This window comes from Triticum aestivum, chromosome 2D (assembly GCF_018294505.1).
Source record: "Triticum aestivum cultivar Chinese Spring chromosome 2D, IWGSC CS RefSeq v2.1, whole genome shotgun sequence".
Lineage (NCBI taxonomy): Eukaryota > Viridiplantae > Streptophyta > Magnoliopsida > Poales > Poaceae > Triticum > Triticum aestivum.
In genome coordinates this window covers 382,734,138-382,755,174 of record NC_057799.1, presented here as the reverse complement: position 1 = coordinate 382,755,174, position 21,037 = coordinate 382,734,138, and the positions used below count along the sequence as shown (strand labels likewise).

The 21,037-nt window shown below is 47.5% G+C and overlaps 1 protein-coding gene across 1 annotated transcript; it reads right to left on the bottom strand.

Moving 5' to 3' along the window:
* Positions 1-6,095: 6,095 nt before the first annotated feature.
* LOC123049382 (WAT1-related protein At1g68170) lies at positions 6,096-7,800 on the bottom strand. Its single transcript, XM_044472310.1, has 6 exons — positions 7,601-7,800; positions 7,387-7,449; positions 7,174-7,293; positions 6,610-7,027; positions 6,371-6,522; positions 6,096-6,287 (listed from the first exon to the last, which is right to left on the bottom strand). The coding sequence occupies exons 1-6, from the start codon at positions 7,798-7,800 to the stop codon at positions 6,131-6,133; spliced, it is 1,110 nt and encodes a 369-aa protein (XP_044328245.1). The 3' UTR covers positions 6,096-6,130.
* Between the last annotated feature and the right edge of the window lie 13,237 nt (positions 7,801-21,037).

Genomic DNA, 21,037 nt, shown 5'->3' with positions numbered 1-21,037 from the left:
CCACGGTAGAGGATGCAGTCATTAGGGCATGCATGTATCTTCTACACCTCTAACCCTAGAGGGCAGACAACCTTCTTTGCTTCGTACGTACTCTCGGGCAATTCGTTGTCCTTTGGAAGCATATTCTTTATCATTACCAGCAAATTTCCAAATCCCTTGTCAGATACACCATTCTCTGCCTTCCATTGCAGCAATTCCAGTGTGATGCCCAGCTTTTTCTTGTCAACTTCGCAATTCGGGTACAACAATTTCTTGTGATCCTCTAACATGCGCTGCAACTTCTTCTTCTCCTTTTCACTTGCGCAGTTTCTCTTTGCATCGGCAATGGCCCGACCTAGATCATCAGCGGGCTCATCTGATGCCTCTTCTTCAGCTTCTTCCCGCATTGCCGGCTCAACTTCTTCCCCCATTGTTGTACCATCGTATTCAGGGAACCCATGGCCAGGATAGCTGTCGTCGTCCTCTTCTTCATTGTCTTCCATCATAACCCCTCTTTCTACGTGCTTGGTCCAAACATTATAGTGGGGCATGAAACCGGACTCAAACAGGTGGATGTGAACGATTTTCAACTTAGAGTAGTTCCGATCATTCTTACAGCCAGCACATGGACAAGGCATAAAACCATCTGCCCGCTTGTTTGCCTCGGCCGCAATCAGAAAAGTATGCACGCCATTAATGAACTGGGGAGAGCATCGGTCATCGTACATCCATTGCCGGCTCATCTTCATTACACAACACTGAAAAGACCAAATTAATACACGTTCATACATAAAGTTCGTACAACACTTAAATGCAACATACAAATAACTCTCTAACTAAAGCATTTAAATGCAACAACAGATGCGATCAAGATCGCAACTAAGGTAACAATTGATCCAACAGCATAATGATACCAAGCCTCACTATCAATGGCATATTTTCTAATCTTTCTAATTTTCAAGCGCATTTTCTCCATCTTGATTTTGTGATCATCGACGACATCGTCAACATGCAACTCCAATTCCATCTTCTCCCCCTCAATTCTTTTCATTTTTTTTTCAAATACTCGTTTTCTCTTTTAACTAAATTTAACCTCTCGACAATAGGGTCGGTTGGAATTTCCGGTTCACATACCTCCTAGATAAAAATATCTATGTCAACTTGATGGGCATAATTTGTCATGAACACAAAATGCAACAAATAGTTTTAAAAGAGAATATACCACATCCGAATCATAACACGGACGAGGGCCGACGGGGACGGATATCAAAACCATGACACTATGTATAACAAACAACGTACGGGTAAGATAATTATACAAGTAACTATATATCTAAATCACACAAACATGATTTTTTATATATAAAAAATATAAGAACAAGAGGCTCACCACAAGGTGGTGCCGACGACAGGACGGTGCGGATGATCGACGGTGGTTAGGACGGAGACGGGAAGGCACTAAGTAAACCACACCTACATATGCAAACTAAGAGTTATTTTGAGCTCAAATTGCATATAAATCAAATAAACTACCACATATAATTCCTACCAAATTACTAAAACCCACAAATTAATGACTATATAAAGCATTGCAAGAGCTAATCTAGCAATGAGAGATGAAAGGACAAAGTTGCTTACCTTTGTGATCACTTGAATGGATGGGGGCCTTCAAATCTTGACAAAATTTGGGCAAAATGTGTGATGAGCTCGAGGGTAGAGGGGAAGAACAGAGAGGAGAAGGGAAAGGGGAAAAACAGAGCGAGCTCGGGTGGACGAAGGTTTATATAGGACGCCCTTTAGTACCGGTTTGTGGCAAGAACCGGTACTAAAGGTGCTGGAGGGGCCCCAGTCTGACAACATCCTGCCACCACTCTCTTTAGTACCGGTTCATGGCACGAACCGGTGCTAAAAGTTCGACACGGACCGGTACTAATGAGAGCGGCCTGCCTAGCCGTTAGAACCGGCACCAATGGTCACATTAGTGCCGACTCAAATACAAACCAGGACTAATGAGCTGAACATTTAACCCTTTTTCTACTAGTGATGCTTTTTTATTAATTTTTATTGGACTACCATATTAAGCAAGTGCCTAGTGCACTTCCTATTTTTAATACAATTTTAGGAAAACCCCTTAAAACAAGAAAAAATGGGAAAGAAATAGTTTGGGAAGTGTCACGTGAGAATAAGAGACCTAGAGACAAAGCCAAGCATCAGGGGCCTCCCAGTTGCTTTGACTTCTGCTGTTGATGCCCCTAGGCCTAGGGTGTCTACATGGGGCGTCTATGGTCTGGAGACAGCCCCCGGTGGCTCTAGTGCTCGATGGCCTTTATATACCTAAGAGCATCTCCAGCCGTTGCCCCTCAGGCGGCGATTTTACGCGTTTCATGAGGGCGAGCCGACGCTAAAATCGGCGCGGGGGCGAGCGGGTTCCCAGCTCGCCCCAGGGTCGTCCCCGACGCGTTTTTTTATATTTTAAAAAAATCTGAATTCGGCAAAGTTCGGCTAAATTTGGCAAACTTGACATTCATATTCAATATGTTCGGCGTTACATAATGTATTAATAAAAAAGACATCTACGGGACGAAGAAGTCACTGAGTGCGGTGAAGTCGCCGACGTCGCCGCCGTCCTCGGCGGCGGCGGCGGTGGCCTTCTCCTTCTTGATGGCGCGGCCGCCCCTGCTGGACCCCTGCCCGGCGTCTCCATGGCGGACCGGTGGTGGCGGTGCGTCATCGTCGTCGCTATCGTCGAGGACGACGACGCCTCCTCGTCCCGGCCACGGCGCCGAGCTTCAAACCGCGCGTAGGCGGCGCGCTGGCGCTCCATCTCCGTGTGCGCCCAGTCTTTGCGCGCCCATTTGAGGGCCGCTTCGTCGTCGAGCTCCTCCTCCTTGACGCCGCCGGCGAGCCCGGGCTCCGTCTTCACGACGGGGAGCCCCGGCTTCGGCTTGACGGCGGCGAGCCCTGGCTCCGTCTTTGGCTTGACGAAGCGCGGGGGAGCCGAGGAGGAGGCGCGCCGGCCGCCCTCGTTGATGACGATGCCAGCGCTGCGGGTGCGCCGACCGACCGGCGTCTCCGCGGCGGGTTCGGCCTTGACGCCGAAGAGCCGGGGAGTGGGAGGAGGAGGAAGAGGAGGAGGAAGAGGAGGAGGAGCCGAACCTCCTGGGCACCCACGGCTCGGCGCTCCGGCGGGTGGGGGGGGGGCGGCCGCCGCGGCAGGGTATGCCAGCGGCGGGTTATTGCCGCCCTCGAGGTACTCCAGCACCTCGTGTAGTGTGCGGCCGGGGACGCCCCACCAGACGCGGCGACCGTCGTTGTTCTTGAGGCCTCCCACCACCGGCGCCCTGTTCGTGGACGCCAGCCGCTGCGCCCGCCGCCGCTGGAAGTAGTCCGCCCACGCCGCGTGGTTGTCGGCGGCGTACTGGGGGGAGGGCGCGCTGCTCCTCCATCAGGGACGACCGCACGCGGTCGACCTCGGCGGCGAAGATGCCGAGGCGCGCGTCGACGTCGGGCACCGGGGGGGGGGGGTGGGGACGCCGCCGTTGCTGAGCCTCCACCCCGTCGGCCCGGCGCGCATGTCCGACGACGCCGGGATGTTGGCCTCGAACAGGAGCCACGCCTCCCACTCCTGGAGCGAGTGGCGGCCGAAGCCGTTGGCCGCCGCGGCGTCGCCGGGGAAGCGTTCGGCCATCGCTGGAGAGGGAAGGGAAGGGGAGGACGGGGGAGATAGCAGAGCTCGGCGCGGCGGAGACGGGAGAGAGCAGAGCTCGGCGGCGGCTGGTTTGGGCTCGGGCTGGTGTGGCCAGCGGCGAGGGGGAGTGGCGGGTTTTATAGCCCGCGCCGTGTGTACGCGTGGCGGGAGGGGAGGCGTCGCCGCGCCGCCCGTGACGCTGCCCGGCCATTGATTCCCCGCGGGAAACCGAGGCGTTCTGGGGAAGACGAGGCATCGTCTCGCTGACGCGGCTGGCCAGCGGCTCTTTCGCGCCAAAACCGCTCGCCCCGGCGCCCCCGGGCGCCCCAGCGCGCCGTGTTCGGCCTGGGTCCGCCAGCGCCAGTTTCGGCCCAAATCGGCGAAAAACGGGTTTCTGGGACGCGACTGAGCCGATTTTTGAGCGCCGACGCGGCAAAAACGCCTAGGGAGGGCCTGTTGGGGACGCGACTGGAGTTGCTCTAAGTATCGAGTATTTTTTTCTGCATCCCTACAACGTGTTCCCACTTGGTGGACCTATGCCCAATTGGACTGTCGTGTTCAAGACTTAAAGGCAGGTGGCAGCGGGAAAGTGCATGTCCGCACCGGGCATTTTAAAAGTTGAAAGAAACTGGAGAATCTTTCGGGTGTCCTAGGAATATCCATATAAACAAAAGGTGAAATTTTGAGGCACGCATTGAGTAGCATCACTCTACCATGGGTTTGAGTCAGAAAATATAGACTACACCAATAGGTAACAGGGATGACTACCATAGAAATAGTGCTTTTGGTGAAAACATAGAAAAACAACGGTATGAGGAGTCCGGCACCAGCAACCCTGACAATGGCTCCCCGACTCACCCCCGCTTTGCTTCATGGCATATGTTACAAATGCCTCGTTCCTAGGCATCGTGCGGCTATCTGCAGAGATCCCCTTCACTGCTTTTGTTGTTTGGAGAACGGTCGTACGCATGAGTGTCGTAATCCATGGCGTCCACTCAACTTGTTGGTATGTCTTATGGTGTCATCCGTGTCGCATCTTGGCATCGAGCATTGTCCAGCTCCAGCTTCATATGAGGGTCCGATGATGTCCGTGCTCCCCTCTGAGGCGCTTCACCATAGTTCTAGAGCGTCTGTCGTCTTTGGTACCACTGGCTCGGCAACCCCGTCTCATATGGTGTTGCACTCCGCTCTAGCATATCAGATCGAGCTATTGCGAGGTTGGCTAGCACGGGTAAGAGCTTTCTGAAGCGGTCGGAGGCTACTCTGAGCAGGCTCTCCCTTGTATTGACTATGTTGTAGACAACTTCGGGGAGCCGTTTGGTTGATGACAACTACACCAAGAAGGTGGACTAGTTTGTGCCCTCGGTCATGACTTGGGCGTTCACTTCATCTTTTCTAGAACCTAGCCAGGCGGTCGTTGATGAGGAGGGCGCTGCTCTTGATTGCTGCCACACACTCGCCCGAGTCCATCATGCAGATGGTTCACGTGGGTGATAATGTATATGTGGGTGATATGTTGTTGTGGCGGAGTGCTGATGTGTAATCTCAGTGACGTGTTCGCCATCTGGCTTGCCGTATACCTAACTAAGCGGCTTTGGCGGCCGCTTAGTCGCCCCAGGGATCGTGACGCCATCAACTCCGTCATTTCCCATCTACACACGATGGCTCTCCGACTGGCACCGCCGCTCCCTCCCCCACCACTGGAGCCGGACTAGATCTTCTCCCCCCATGCCGCCTGTGTTATGATCGTTTTTTTGTGCGTTTTTTGGGCTTGTTAAGCTGTGCCCTCAGCAGAACCTTATTCCTGTGGTGTGTGTTGTGTTGTGGGACTCTGCATGCGGCGGTTGTGTGTGTGTTTGCATGTTGGTACCCTTGTTGAACCTTGTGTCCGGTGGTTTGCTTTATATATAAAGCGGGACGAAAGCCTTTTTCGGTATACCTAACTAACTTGGATGCTAAATCTCTAAAAAAATGATGGATGTTTCTTGAAGCAAAAGGCATCCACGGGCAAATGCAAGAAGGACGGCGCTCGCCCTAAATCTAAAATCCCAAGAAGAAATTTAGCAAGTGCAATGGCAAAAAGGGTGACGATAATGGGAAAAAACAGGTGCTTCCATGATACAGTTGTCTTTACACTGCAATCATGAGCTGAGATGCGGCTGTTGTCCTTGTCGTTAGATTCTTCTAAAGTTGTAGTGGGGCGTTGGGGTTTCATTTGTGACGTTGTGACCTAAGTGTATGGATGATTCTATATTGGATGTGTTTGTTGGATGATCCTGTAATTCATTGTCCGGGAGTAGTTCGCTTGAGTGGATAAATTTATGAAGGTTTTCGCCTGTTTTTTTATTAATTAACTGAGCAACTCTCTTTTTAATTAGTGGACGAGGCAAAACTATTGCCTCCATTTTGAAAGAAAGAAAATCTTGACTGGCAAAGTGTACGCATGATGTTATTTTCCTCTGATTATGCTTCACTGTTAGTCTGTGGAAGGGGCCCCTTGCCCAGCTCGTCGTCTTGACCAACAAGTTTCGGCGCATCGGCTTCTTGTTCATCTTCCTCTCTGGCCTTGCCCCACAGCACCATGTACAGCCCCGCCACGATCAGCACGGCACCAAGCACGCTGCACGCACAACCACCCGTTAGAAACTCAAGCAGACACCACCATGCATGTTCTCAAGGCATGTGAGTTAAACAGGGCGTCACATTCCGATGTGCAGGGCCTCGTCAAGGACGACGCAGCTCATGACCGCGACGAAGACGACGATGAGAGGTCCGAACATGGCGACGTAGAGGGGCCCTTTCTTCCGCAGGCACCACGACATGAGCGGGAAGGCGGACCCGGACGCCACGATACCCTGGACGTACCGTACGAATCAACAACCATGAAAAACGTGGCATGGGTGTGAAGGAAGCAGTGGCTGATCGATCAGCTGCCTGATTACCGCGTACGCCGACGAGTAGAGCCTGATGTTGAGCCCGAGCCTCCACTGCTCGGGGTCCCTGTGGATGCAGAGCGCGAGCAGCGTGGACTGGACCGCGCCGAAGAGGCACACCAGCGCGGCGATCGAGTAGTGGCACGGGTAGACCTGGCCGACCTTGGCCTGGATGGTGAGCCAGATCGCGTAGCTGAAGCAGCTGGTGATGGCGAGGAAGGAGCCGAGGATCCGAGGGCCCGCGGCCGGCTGCGGCCGGAGCTGGCGGTCGCCGGTGGCGTGGCTGAGCCCGGTGTGCGCCATGCGCCGGAGGAACAGCATCTCCGGGCCCTTGTAGAACGTGAGCAGCATCGCGCCGCCCAGCCCGACCAGGGTTCCCCCCAGCTTCGCTTGGCCGCTGGGCTTTCTGAGCTTCAGAGTCTCCATCCTGCATGTTGTTCCATTTTTTTTACAAGTCTGGCTTTTTTAGAAAAGGAGGATAACCCCCGGCCTCTGCATCTGGGACGAGTCTGGCTAGAGTATCCAGAAAGAAAAGGAGATTTACAGAAATCTGTGACTAGTGTGATGACCGACCTTGTCAAGATTGCGACGATGAAGGTGGATTGAGGGGTGAGGTTGCTGAGAGCTGTGACGATGGTCGTGGAATTCGTGAGCTTGATGGCAAGCACCAGCAGGTTCTGGTTAATGGTGATTCTGGATTTCTTGGATCGATCAAAGAACAAAACACAAACACAAAGTCCACAGCATTTGCTAACATGGTCGCCAAAGAGGAGACGAAGAAATTACCCGAAAAGTCCACACAAGAATAACCCTGTGACGACCTTGACGGTTAGTGGTGGCCGTTTCTTCCTAGAGATCGATCACACGACAGCCGCGTTAGCCAGAAAATTCAACAAAGGTTGACCACCACAATCTGGCATGGCAAGGCAGAGTATATGCTCGGCATCCCGGCAGCTGTATATTTGCGGCTGCGGAGGAGGCAAGAAGAAGAAGCACGCACCTCTCGATGAGGAAGGCGAGGGGGCAGAGGAAGGCGGCGCCGAACATGAGCCTGTAGGCGACGAGGACGCGGACGTCCATGCCGTCGTCCAGCGCGAGCTTGATGAAGATCTGCAGGGCCGAGAAGATGAACTCCACCACCACCATGGCCGCCGCCGGCCTCGCGGCCTCCAACGCGCCGCCTCCGACACCGATCCCCATGCTCCTTGCACCTTATTACGTGGACGATATGTATCGAGCTCAGGAACTACTAGCATGCATGCGCCCGACCAGCACGAGATGTACACAAGTAGCAGTACGTGTATATATCTGTCTGTCCTTGCATCGATGTTAGCCAAGCCCACTTTGTTGTTTTCGGCTGTCCTGCAACAACAACACCGATGGAACCCGTACGTGCACGGACAGAGGAGCGGTAACAAGCTGACCTCAGATCATAGCTCAGATAAAGCTGTACCTGTACGAACCGGCGGTGCGTCACGGCGTGCGTGCCAGCGTGCGAACGTCGTGTTGGAAAGCTGGGATTCTTTGGCGACAAGGATATTCGTAGCAAGCAAGAACAGAGAAATGTAAAATAAGCTTCAAGGGCTCACAAAGAAACGATCGCTTCAATGGGGACCTCTAGTGGGCTGAGAGTCAGCGCAAGTCAAAATGGTGAGTGCAAACTTTTGACATGAGGAACTCTGCAATATACGCAATTTAGAGAGGGTAAGACAAACAACAAGAGCAACTCCGCCATATACGCAACCTCCATAACGTATATGAAGCGCGCTTCATAGTGTTTTCAAGGTTACAATGCAAGGGGCATATACGCAAAGACAGAGTCACCCAATCAAGGAGAGAGCACCCAGGTCAACCCGCGGAGTAACGGCCCGATTACGGGGTGAAAATGTGGAGACGGGAGTGGTGGGATGGACGGAGAGATCTGGACCGTTCTTAAGTGTAATCGGACGGTTAAGGACGTCAAATCACTGTAGGAGCTCGTAGGTAGCTTTGTTTTACTGTTTTGTAATTCATAAAAAAGAAATCTTATGTTTTCTTGTATCTACTATGCTTGTCCAATTTAGATCAAACAACAAATATTATTACAAACCATTAATATGAACATAACAAATAATCCAATCGAAACAGTGTTCAAGTAAAAATAAATGAATTTTAAAGAAATTTAAACACAGTATCTCTCAGGTAGCTGTCAATGATGCTCAATGAGATCCTCATTCAGTTCATCATTGGAGATCTGGTCTTCAATTTTTAGGTACGCCTCATAAAACTTTTGAATGTGGTTTGTGTGCCTGCGAGCCATGGTGATTGTGCCAATATTTTCATAGTTCATGGGGCTTGGCATATCCCTCTCAACCACGATGCTCATATTGTGTACGATCACACATTATGTCATAATATTTGTCGAGACATCCTTGTTAAAAACCAACCAGGACCCCGGATAATTGCAAACCTAGCTTGCAGAACTCCAAATGCTCTCCCAATGTCCTTCCTCGTTGCTTCTTGCATCCTGGCGAAATGCTTAAGTTTCTTGGTCTCTAGAATAGAAATTGTCTTCACAAATATTGACCAAGATGTACAGATGTCATCCGTTAGATAATAGCTTTGGTCATGTTGATGACCATTTCTCCCCGCAAAAAAAAAGTGTTGATGACCATCCACCGTGAAGCTGCATGGATGACCCGTACCACCTGCTAGCCTTGCAGAACAATAATATCTCTGCAAGACATTGATGCTATCGTTAGATCTAGGAAATCCAAAGTACCAATGTCATATCCACAAATCCTCGGAGGCAACCACTTTCAAAATAATTGTTAGATCCCGTCGATGCCCGGTAAATTGGTCGTGCCAAGCTGCAGGGCAATTCTTCTTCCTCCAATGTGTACACTCAACACTCCCTGGCATCCCATGCCAGCCTCTCGTTGCATTCATCGCTAGATACCTCAACATGTCCTCAACATTGGGTGCTCACAGATAGTGCTCCTCATAAACCCTCAGCATGGTATCATCAAACACGTTCGTGCACTTTATGGTTGTATCTTTGGTCATTCAAAGATACTCATCCAACACATCTATAGGACCGCCATACACAATCATCCAAAGTGTCGTTGATACCTTGTGAAAACAAGAAAAACCCAGCTGACCGGCGACATTTCTCCGTAGAATGGTACATTGCCTTCCATGTCGTCGGCAATTTGATGAAACATGCATTTGGTCATGTAGAAACGTCTCCATAATTAGTAGGCATGGAAGGTACAAACTGGCAGAAATTAGTCATCATGAGCTTATCATGGCCTTCGATTATGTTCTGGTGAATTGTCGGATACTAACCTGCGATCCTACATGCGATCCCGCATGCTTCATCTTCATTTCGGTTGTCGGTATCCATTCAACACCCATCAACACAACTGCATCTTCTTTCGCGTCCATGATCTCACTCTTAGACTCGGAGCTAGAATCTAACGACTAATCATCAAAAACAGCTCTACCATCGCATCCATCTACACAAAATGTGAATCATATGTCATCTAAAAGAATCTACGAACCGCTACACGAACAAATTTGGGAAAAGTTACCTCCGAGCAAGTCATCGAACACCTTGAGGTCACGCGGCGAAAGGGGTGACACGACTGGATGGGGGGAAGCAGGTGCACGGCTGTGGCAAAGCATGGGAGGTGCGGGAACGACTCAGTGGAGATGAGCGCGGCCAAAAATCGCAGTGGTCCGGTGACGGATGTGGCACTTAACGGTGGTTGCGCAGGAATCTGGGCGACTGATGAGTGGTTTTTTACACTCATTTTTGCCCTCGTTAAATAGGATATTCCAGATATTTTATGGGTTTACTTTTATCCAGACAACTTGCACTCTAATCACTAAGAAATGCAAAAATGTGTAAATCTCCTTGTTTATTGTATTCCTTGCATATTGGACATTTTTAGGTGGAAATCAAATCATATATGGGATGTGTTGTACAAGAGGAACATTTTCATATAATTTAGCCCACACCAGAGGCATGAGAAGAGAGGAAGACGCTTGGTAGCCTCTGTGACGTCATCCTAAGCAAACTTCATCAAAGGGCCTGAACCTAATTTGCAACAGAGGATCCCCAAAAACTTATTTCGTTGTGTTCACAATATAAAGGAGAAGGAAAAAACCCTAAGAAGAGATGATCAATTCACCTTCCCAGCCGCCATGTAACCGCCATCAACCTCGCTTCACATCTTCGTCTCCATAGCCACCACCTCCATTAGTTTAATTACTTGTAATCAAGATTGCATCACGACCAACAACATCATAAAGGCTTTCAATAATTCATCTTCAAGTTGGTGTACCTAATCATTATCCTTACTTCATTGATGTTTATGCACTACTTTATGTCTGCAATGTAGTCTTGTAAGATTTGTGAGAGACTTCATTATCACTTGATGTTATGTTGAACTTGGTACAGTAATGCTTCTTGTTATTAGAACTATCATTATCTATGTGATCAAAGTTGTGCTCTATTATAGCATTCAAACTTCAAAAAACATTCTTTTATCATCTAGATGCTCGAGGACGAGCATGGATTGAGCTTGGGAATGCTAATACATCCCAAATATATCTATAATTTTTCAAGTATTCATACTTTATTCACATCATTTATATAGGGTTTTGGCAAAAAATATCATTTTTATATTGCTCTAACATATTAATCTAGTGCAAAGGCCACCTCATTTTTAGTGTTTCTGCAAATTGCAAAAAGAAATCAAGGACGGAATAAATACAAAAATAGTTACTCAGATTGAGGCACCGCTTACGAATCTCATGGGGAAAATGAAAAGGGTGACAGGACTCGGATTTTAGCATCTAGAAATAGCTCCCTCGAAAGTTAGATCCAACCTCGGGGGAGAATCTCATCACTATACCACCATAGGGGGGCACCCCTCTAACCAGGGGAGAAGGTCAAGGAAGAAGGAGGCGGAGAGGGGCCTTCCTCCTGTCCTTTGGTGGCATCGGAATGCCACCGGGACGTCTCTGCCATCTCCATCACCATCACCAACAACTCTATATTCCCTCTCATGGTGATGTGTGAGTAGTCGGGTCCGAGGGTATTGTTGAATAATTAGGCATTTTTCCATTATGTTTACTCCAGAAAAACAATAGGTAAAACATGATCAACATGATAGAGAGAACAATTGAGACATGCAACTGATTGGTGAAACTAGTCATGCAGTTGAGATAATAAGCAACGAGCAACATATCCATGTCGATCACTAGTAGCAGTAAACCAAATGCTAGCCCTGACAGAGAAGATAAGATGATGTACGAAACAACAGTAGAAGATGTAGACGTGTCATTCGTCATGTCGTCGAAGAGGTCATCAACATCGGGGAAGAAGTCGTCGTTTGGGAACTCGTCATCGAGGATGTCGTCACTCGCAGCCACGATGAACAAAAATCCAGCAGTCGTGCGGAGTCACTCCCCAAAAACCTAATCGCCCCTCTCCCGTACCGGATCACAAGAGGCAGGGTTTCGGAGGCCTGCTGTGTCACTCCCCGGTGCATGCTGGGAAGCAAGATGGGAAAGTGATAAGCGGCGCAATGCTTTGGAATGAGACAAAGAGTCGTTGTTCTTGCGAAACAGAGGAGAGACCTCTTATATACGCGAGAAGAGTTGAAACCGGCCCTTCGTTAGTAGAAGAGAAACCGGTGTAATAAACACCATTAAACAGACGCACTAAACACCATTAAGGAGGGAAGAAATGAGCATACTAAAAACGCATGAAGTGTTCTGTTCTTCTCCCATTTATGCATCATTCGTTTCAACTTCTTTCTTGCATGATAGAAACAAAGTAGCGCATACATGTATTTTCCACACCACCTTGTCATGCATAAATGGACCACATAAGTGAAGGAAATATGCCCTAGAGGCAATAATAAAGTTGTTATTTATATTTCCTTATATCATGATAAATGTTTATTATTCATGCTAGAATTGTATTAACCGTGAACTTAGTACATGTGTGAATACATAGACAAAACAGAGTGTCCCTAGTATGCCTCTACTTGACAAGCTCGTTAACCAAAGATGGTTAAGTTTCCTGACCATGAACATGTGTTGTCACTTGATGAACGGGATCACATCATTAGAGAATTATGTGATGGACAAGACCCATCTGTTAGCTTAGCATATTGAACGTTAAGTTTTATTGCTATTGCTTTCTTCATGACTTATACATGTTCCTCTGACTATGAGATTATGCAACTCCTGAATACCGGAGGAACACATTGTGTGCTATCAAACGTCACAACGTAACTGGGTGATTATAAAGATGCTATATAGGTGTCTCCGAAGGTGTTTGTTGGGTTGGCATAGATCAAGATTAGGATTTGTCACTCCGAGTATCGGAGAGGTATCTCTCGGCCCACTCGGTAATGCACATCACTATAAGCCTTGAAAGCAATGTGACTAATGAGTTAGTTACGGGATGATGCATTACGGAACGAGTAAAGAGACTTACCGGTAACGATATTGAACTAGGTATGATGATACCGACGATTGAATCTCGGGCAAGTAACATACCGATGACAGAGGGAATAACGTATGTTGTTATTGCGGTTTGACCAATAAAGATCTTCGTAGAATATGTAGGAACCAATATGAGCATCCAGGTTCCGCTATTGGTTATTGACCGGAGATATGTCTCGGTCATGTCTACATAGTTCTCGAACCCGTAGGGTCCGCACGCTTAACGTTCGATGACGATTTGTATTATGAGTTATGTGTTTTGGTGACCAAAGATTGTTCGGAGTCCCGGATGAGATCACGGACATGACAAGTAGTCTTAAAATGGTCGAGAGGTAAAGATTGATATATTGGACGATGATATTCGGACACCAAAATGGTTTCAGAATGGTTCGGGTATATTTCAGAGTACCGAGGGGTTACCGGAACCCCCTGGGGAATTGTTGGGCCTACATGGGCCATAGGGGAGAGGGGAGGCAGCCCACAAGGGGTGGTCGCGCCCCCTCCCATGGGGAGTCCGAATTGGACTAGGGGAGGGGGCGCGCCCCCCTTTCCTTCTCCTCTTCCCTCTCCTTCCCCATTTTCCCCCTCCGTAAGAAGGAAAAAGGGGGGGTCGAATCCTACTAGGAGTGGAGTCCTAGTAGGACTCCCCCCTTGGCGCGCCCCCTCCTTGCAGGCCACCTCCTCCCCTCCTCCTTTATATACGGGGGCATGGGGGCACCCCAAAAGACAACAGTTGTTCTCTTAGCAGTGTGCGGTGCCCCCCTCCACAGTTTACTCCTCCGGTCATAGCGTCGTAGTGCTTAAGAGAATCCCTGCGCGGATCACATCACCATCACCGTCAACACGCCATCATGCTGACGAAAGTCTCCCTCGACCCTCTGCTGGATCAAGAGTTCGAGGGACGTCATCGAGCTGAACATGTGCTAAACTTGGAGGTACCGTACGTTCGGTACTAGATCGGTTGGATCATGAAGACGTTCGACTACATCAACCGCGTTAACCTAACGCTTCCGCTTTCGGTCTACGAGGGTACGTAGACACACTCCCCCTCTCGTTACTATGCATCTCCTAGATAGATCTTGCATGAGCGTAGGAATTTTTTTTGAAATTGCATGCTACGTTCCCCAATAGTGACATCTGAGCCAGGTCTATGCGTAGATGATATGCACGAGTAGAACACAAAGTGTTGTGGGCGATAATAGTCATACTGCTTACCACCAATGTCTTACTTTGATTCGGTGGTATTGTTGGATGAAGCGGCCCGGACCAACCTTACATGACCACGTTCATGAGACCGGTTCCACCGACAGACATGCAACTTATTTTGCATAAAGGTGGCTGGTGGGTGTCTGTTTCTCCAAATTTGAATCGAGTTTGACTACGTCCGGCCCTTGTTGAAGGTTAAAACAGCACACTTGAAAAAAATCGTTGTGATTTTGATGCGTAGGTAAGAACGGTTGTTGCTAGAAGTTAAGACATGATGTAAAACTTGTTTTTGCAGGGCAGCCACGTAAAATCGTTGTTTCTCCATAGCAGCCACGTAAAACTTGCAACAACAAAGTAGAGGACGTCTAACTTGTTTTTGCAGGGCATGTTGTGATGTGATATGGTCAAGACATGATGTAATATAATTTATTGTATGAGATGACCATGTTTTGTAAAAGTTATCGGCAACTGGCAGGAGCCTTATGATTGTTGCTTTATTGTATGAAATGCAATCGCCATGTAATTGCTTTACTTTATCACTATGCGGTAGCGATAGTTGTAGAAGCAATAGTTGGCGAGACGACAACGACGCTACGATGGAGATCAAGGTGTCAAGCCGGTGACGATGGAGATCATGACGGTGCTTTGGAGATGGAGATCAAAGGCACAAGATGATGATGGCCATATCATGTCACATATTTTGATTGCATGTGATGTTTATCTTTTTTGCATCTTTTTTTGCTTAGTACAGCGGTAGCATTATAAGATGATCCCGCACTAAATTTCAAGGTACAAGTGTCCTCCCTGAGTATGCACCGTTGCGACAGTTCGTCGTGCCGAGACACCACATCATGATCGGGTGTGATAAGCTCTATGTTCACATACAACGGGTGCAAGCCAGTTTTGCACATGTAGAATACTCGGGTTAAACTTGACGAGCATAGCATATGCATATATGGCCTTGGAACACTGAGACCGAAAGGTCGAACGTGAATCATATAGTAGATATGATCAACATGGCGATGTTCACCATTGAAAACTACTGCATCTTACGTGATGACCGGACATGGTTTAGTTGATATGGATCACGTGATCATTTAGATGACTAGAGGGATGTCTATCCAAGTGGGAGTTCTTAAGTAATATGATTAATTGAACTTATATTTATCATGAACTTAGTCCTGATAGTTTTTGCATATCTATGTTGTTGTAGATCAATGGCTCGTGCTACCGTTCCCTTGAATTTTAATGCGTTCCTAGAGAAAACTAAGTTGAAAGATGATGGTAGCAACTACACGGAGTGGGTCTGTAACTTGAGGATTATCCTCATTGCTGCACAGAAGAATTACGTCCTGGAAGCACCGCTAGGTGTAAGGCCCGCTGCAGGAGCAACTCCGGACGTTATAAACGTCTTGCAAGCTAAAGCTGATGACTACTCGATAGTTCAGTGTGCCATGCTTTACGGCTTAGAATCGGGATTTCAAAGACGTTTTGAACTTCATGGAGCATATGAGATGTTCTAGGAGTTGAAGTTAATATTTCAAGCAAATGCCCGAGTTGAGAGATATGAAGTCTCCAACAAGTTCTATAGCTGCAAGATGGAGGAGAATAGTTCTATCAGTGAACACATACTCGAAATGTCTGGGTACCATAACCACTTGACTCAGCTGGGAGTTAATCTTCCTGATGATAGTGTCATTGACAGAGTTCTTCAATCACTGCCACCAAGCTATAAAGGCTTCGTGATGAACTATAATATGCAAGGGATGGAAAAAATAATTCCCGAGCTCTTCGCAATATGCTTAAGGCTGCGGAGGTAGAAATCAAGAAGGAGCATCAAGTGTTGATGGTTAACAAGACCACTAGTTTCAAGATAAAGGGCAAAGGGAAGAAGGGGAACTTCAAGAAGAATAGCAAGCAAGTTGCTACTCCCGGGAAGAAGCCCAAGTCTGGACCTAAGCCTGAAACTGAATGCTTCTACTGCAAAGGGACTGGTCATTGGAAGTGAAACTACCGCAAGTATTTTGGCGGATAAGAAGGATGGCAAAGTGAAAGGTATATTTGATATACATGTTATTGATGTGTACCTTACTAATGCTCGTAGTAGCGCCTGGGTATTTGATACTGGTTCTGTTGCTCATATTTGCAACTCGAAATAGACGGATTAAACGAAGATTGGCAAAGGACGAGGTGACGATGCGCGTCGGAAATGGTTCCAAGGTCGATGTGATCACCGTCAGCACGCTACCTCTACATCTACCTTCGGGATTGGTTTTAGACCTGAATAATTGTTATTTGGCGCCAGCGTTGAGCATGAACATTATATCTGGATCTTGTTTGATGCGAGACGGTTATTCATTTAAATCAGAGAATAATGGTTGTTCTATTTATATGAGTAATATCTTTTATGGTCATGCACCCTTGATGAGTGGTCTATTTTTGTTGAATCTCGATCGGAGTGATACACATATTCATAATATTGAAGCAAAAAGATGCAAAGTTAGTAATGAAAGTGCATCTTATTTGTGGCACTGCCGTTTAGGTCATATTGGTGTAAAGCGCATGCTGATGGGCTTTTGGAATCACATGATTATGAATCATTTGATGCTTGTGAACCATGCCTCATGGGCAAGATGACTAAGACTCCATTCTCCGGAACAATGGAGCGAGCAACTGACTTATTGGAAAAATTACATACTGATGTATGCGGTCCGATGAGTGTTGAGGCTCGCGGCGGGTATCGTTATTTTCTGACCTTCACAGATGATTTGAGCAGATATGGGTATATCTACTTAATGAAACACAAGTTTGAAACATTTGAAAACTTCAAAGAATTTCAGAGTGAAGTGGAAAATCATCGTAACAAGAAAATAAAGTTTCTACAATCTAATCGTGGAGGTGAATATTTGAGTTATGAGTTTGGTCTTCATTTGAAACAATGTGAAATAGTTTTGCAACTCACGCCACCTGGAACAACACAGCATAATGGTGTGTCCGAACGTCGTAACCGTACTTTATTAGATATGGTGCGATCTATGATGTCTCTTACCGATGTACCACTATCGTTTTGGGGTTATGCTTTAGAGACGGCTGTATTCACGTTAAATAGGGCACCATCTAAATCTGTTGAGATGACACCATATGAACTGCGGTTTGGCAAGAAACCTAAGCTGCCGTTTCTTAAAGTTTGGGGTTGTGATGCTTATGTGAAAAAGCTTTAACCTGATAAGGTCGAACCCAAATCGGAGAAGTGCGTCTTCATAGGATACACAAAAGAAATTGTTGGGTACACCTTCTATCACAGATCCGAAGGCAAGACTTTTGTTGCTAACAATGGATCCTTTCTAGAGAAGGAGTTTCTCTCGAAAGAAGTGAGTGGGAGGAAACTAGAACTTGAAGAGGTAATTGTACCTTCTCCCGAATTGAAAAGTAGTTCATCACATAAATCAGTTCCAGTGATTCCTACACCAGTTAGTGAGGAAGCTAATGATGATGATCATGAAACTTCAGATCAAGTTACTACCGAACCTCGTAGGTCAACCAGAGTACGGTCCGCGCCAGAGTGGTATGGTAATCCTGTTCTGGAAGTCATGTTACTAGACCATGACGAACGTACGAACTATGAGGAAGCAATGATGAGCCCAGATTCCACGAAATGGCTTGAGGCCATGAAATCTGAGATGGGATCCATGTATGAGAACAAAGTGTGGACTTTGGTTGACTTGCCCGATGATCGGCAAGCCATAGAGAATAAATGGATCTTCAAGAAAAAGACTGACGCTGGCGGTAATGTTACTGTCTACAAAGATCGACTTGTTGCGAAAGGTTTTCGACAAGTTCAAGGAGTTGACTATGATGAGACCTTCTCACCCGTAGCGATGCGTAAGTCTGTCTGAATCATGTTAGCAATTGCCGCATTTTATGATTATGAAATTTGGCAAATGGATGTCAAAACTGCATTCCTTAATGGATTTCTTGAAGAAGAGTTGTATATGATGCAACCAGAAGGTTTTGTCGATCCTAAAGGTGCTAACAAAGTGTGCAAGCTCCAGCGATCCATTTATGGACTGGTGCAAGCATCTCAGAGTTGGAATATACGCTTTCATAGTGTGATCAAAGCATATGGTTTTATACAGACTTTTGGAGAAGCATGTATTTACAAGAAAGTGAGTGGGAGCTCTGTAGCATTTCTAATATTATATGTGGATGACATATTGTTGATTGGAAATAATACATAATTTCTGGATAGCATAAAAGGATACTTGAATAAGAATTTTTAATGGAAGACCTCGGTGAAGCTGCTTATATATTGGGCATCAAGATCTATAGAGATAGATCAAGACGCTTAATTGGACTTTCACAAAGCACATACCTTGATAATGTTTTGAAGAAGTTCAAAATGGATCAGTTAAAGAAAGGGTTCTTGCCTGTGTTACAAGGTGTGAAGTTGAGTCAGACTCAATGCCTGACCACTACAGAAGATAAAGAGAAAATGAAAGTCATTCCCTATGCCTCAGCCATAGGTTCTATCATGTATGCAATGTTGTGTACCAGACCTATGTGTGCATTGCTATAAGTTTAGCAGGGAGGTACCAAAATAATCCAGGAGTGGATCACTGGATAGCGGCAAGAACATCCTGAAATACCTGAAAAGGACTAAGGATATGTTTCTCATTTATGGAGGTGACAGAGAGCTTGTCGTAAATGGTTACGTCGATGCAAGCTTAGACACTGATCCAGATGACACTAAGTCACAAACCGGATACGTATTTATATTGAATGGTGGTGCTGTCGGTTGGTGTAGTTCCAAGCAAAGCGTCGTGGCGGGATCTACGTGTGAAGTGGAGTACATAGCTGCTTCAGAAGCGGAAAATGAAGGAGTCTGGATGAAGGAGTTCATATCCGATCTAGGTGTAATACCTAGTGCATCGTGTCCAATGAAAATCTTTAGTGACAATACTGGATAAGCGGTCCGATGGCGCTCCCACCTCCCACCACGTCCCTGACCTCACCACCGGCGATCTCCTTCCTCCTCCACTAATCTGTGGATCCCTTCCGATCATCCTCTCCGGCGTCTCCTCTGGATCAAGGCAATACCCATCTCCCATGGGTTCGTCTGGTGGATCTACCCTTGGCTTGGATTTCTCCAAGGGTAGGGTTTTCTCGGATGAGGTTTTCAAATCTACTGGTCAAACGATCCATCCAATGGGACGAAGGAGGGCTTTCACATTGATTGTGTCCTTTAGTCGCCATGCTTTCTGGTTGTGTGAGGATTCTGCGGCGGCAGCTCTGGAGGCTGCTATTGGTGGATCGGCCATCAATCTTCCGGTTCTTCATGTCAAAGACAAGGTTTTTTCTTTCCAAGTCTCATGCAAGCAAGTTGGTTTTATTATTATGGATCTGCGTTCTTTTGCTTGCGATCTTTTCAAATGTTATTTCAATCTTTGGGGCAATGGAGGGCCTAATTGGGTTCGGGAACTTAAGATCTGGCGTAAGGAATGCGATGCTGAGTGGATTCTGATTAGTCCTACTAAACATAGATCTTCTTTGGGTCTTTTGGCCATGCATAAGCCTCCGGTTAGATCTTCTCTTAAGTCAGCTACCACTGTTCGGAAGAAATTGTCTTTTGCCACGTTTGAACAGTATTCGGCCTGCAAAGGTTATAGATATCCTGCTTCTCAAAATTGCATTGATACTATTATGGATGGGGGATATGATGTATCTGCTCATGAGCGTGTTGTTATTCGACAAGCGCCCCCCTTGACTTGCATTGGACGGTGGCTCGGCCACCTATCGTGTTTGGCACTGTTGAGCCGTTGCCGGAGTTGCACCGGTCGACCACGTCGCGCACACTTGATCTGGGACCTGTGGATCCGCAGCCCGTGGTTTTTGGTAATCTTTCTGCACAATTTGCGGAAGCGGGAATTTCTCCGGTTCGAATTGGTAGCTTGGGATCTGGCCCATCACCTTCGGAAGCACACAAATCTGGCCCAGTGTCTCCAGAATTTTCTGTTGGGCCAATTTCTGGTTCTGTTGTCTCTGGGCCTGCCTCGTCACAGAATACCCCAGTTTCTGAGATGTTGGATGCACCTTCTAACCCAAGCCCACCAACCCCTACGCAGGAAATACCAACCACGCAAGAAGCAGCACAACAATTTGAAGACATGGTCAATGACATGGTGGACTGTGTTTTAACCTGTACCCTGTGTTCTCAAAGGGGCCACCTTGCAGGCTCTTGTGGAATGCGAGCGGTCTGCTCGGCTTGCTCACGCACGGGTCACTCTAGCAGGGATTGTAATGATTTCACGCGCACCAATGGATTGGCTTGGAGACCAATTTCTCTGCAACAAACCGCGAGTATATCGGAAAACCCTTTCGGTTAGGGGAACGGTGCCGGAGTTATTGGGATAGCTTGTCCAGTCGCATCTTCGCCACCCACATTGCGCCAATCCCCCTCCTCCTCCCAACGAAAACCCCATCCCCTCCTCGAAGCGGCCGGCCATGGCGAACTATGAGCTTGATCCACAGCGCTTCGTACCGGCAGGCCATCACATCATTGATGGTGGAGATAGGCGGCTTCCACGCACCTTCATCACGCCTGTGGCTCGTCCTCCTTTCCGCCATGAGGACTACATGGTCGCCGAGGTCATGCCTGCTCTGGAGGGACCGCTTGGGCCGGTCAAGGAAGAGATTGTTCAGTTCCTTCAGAACAGAGGTACTCTGGTTC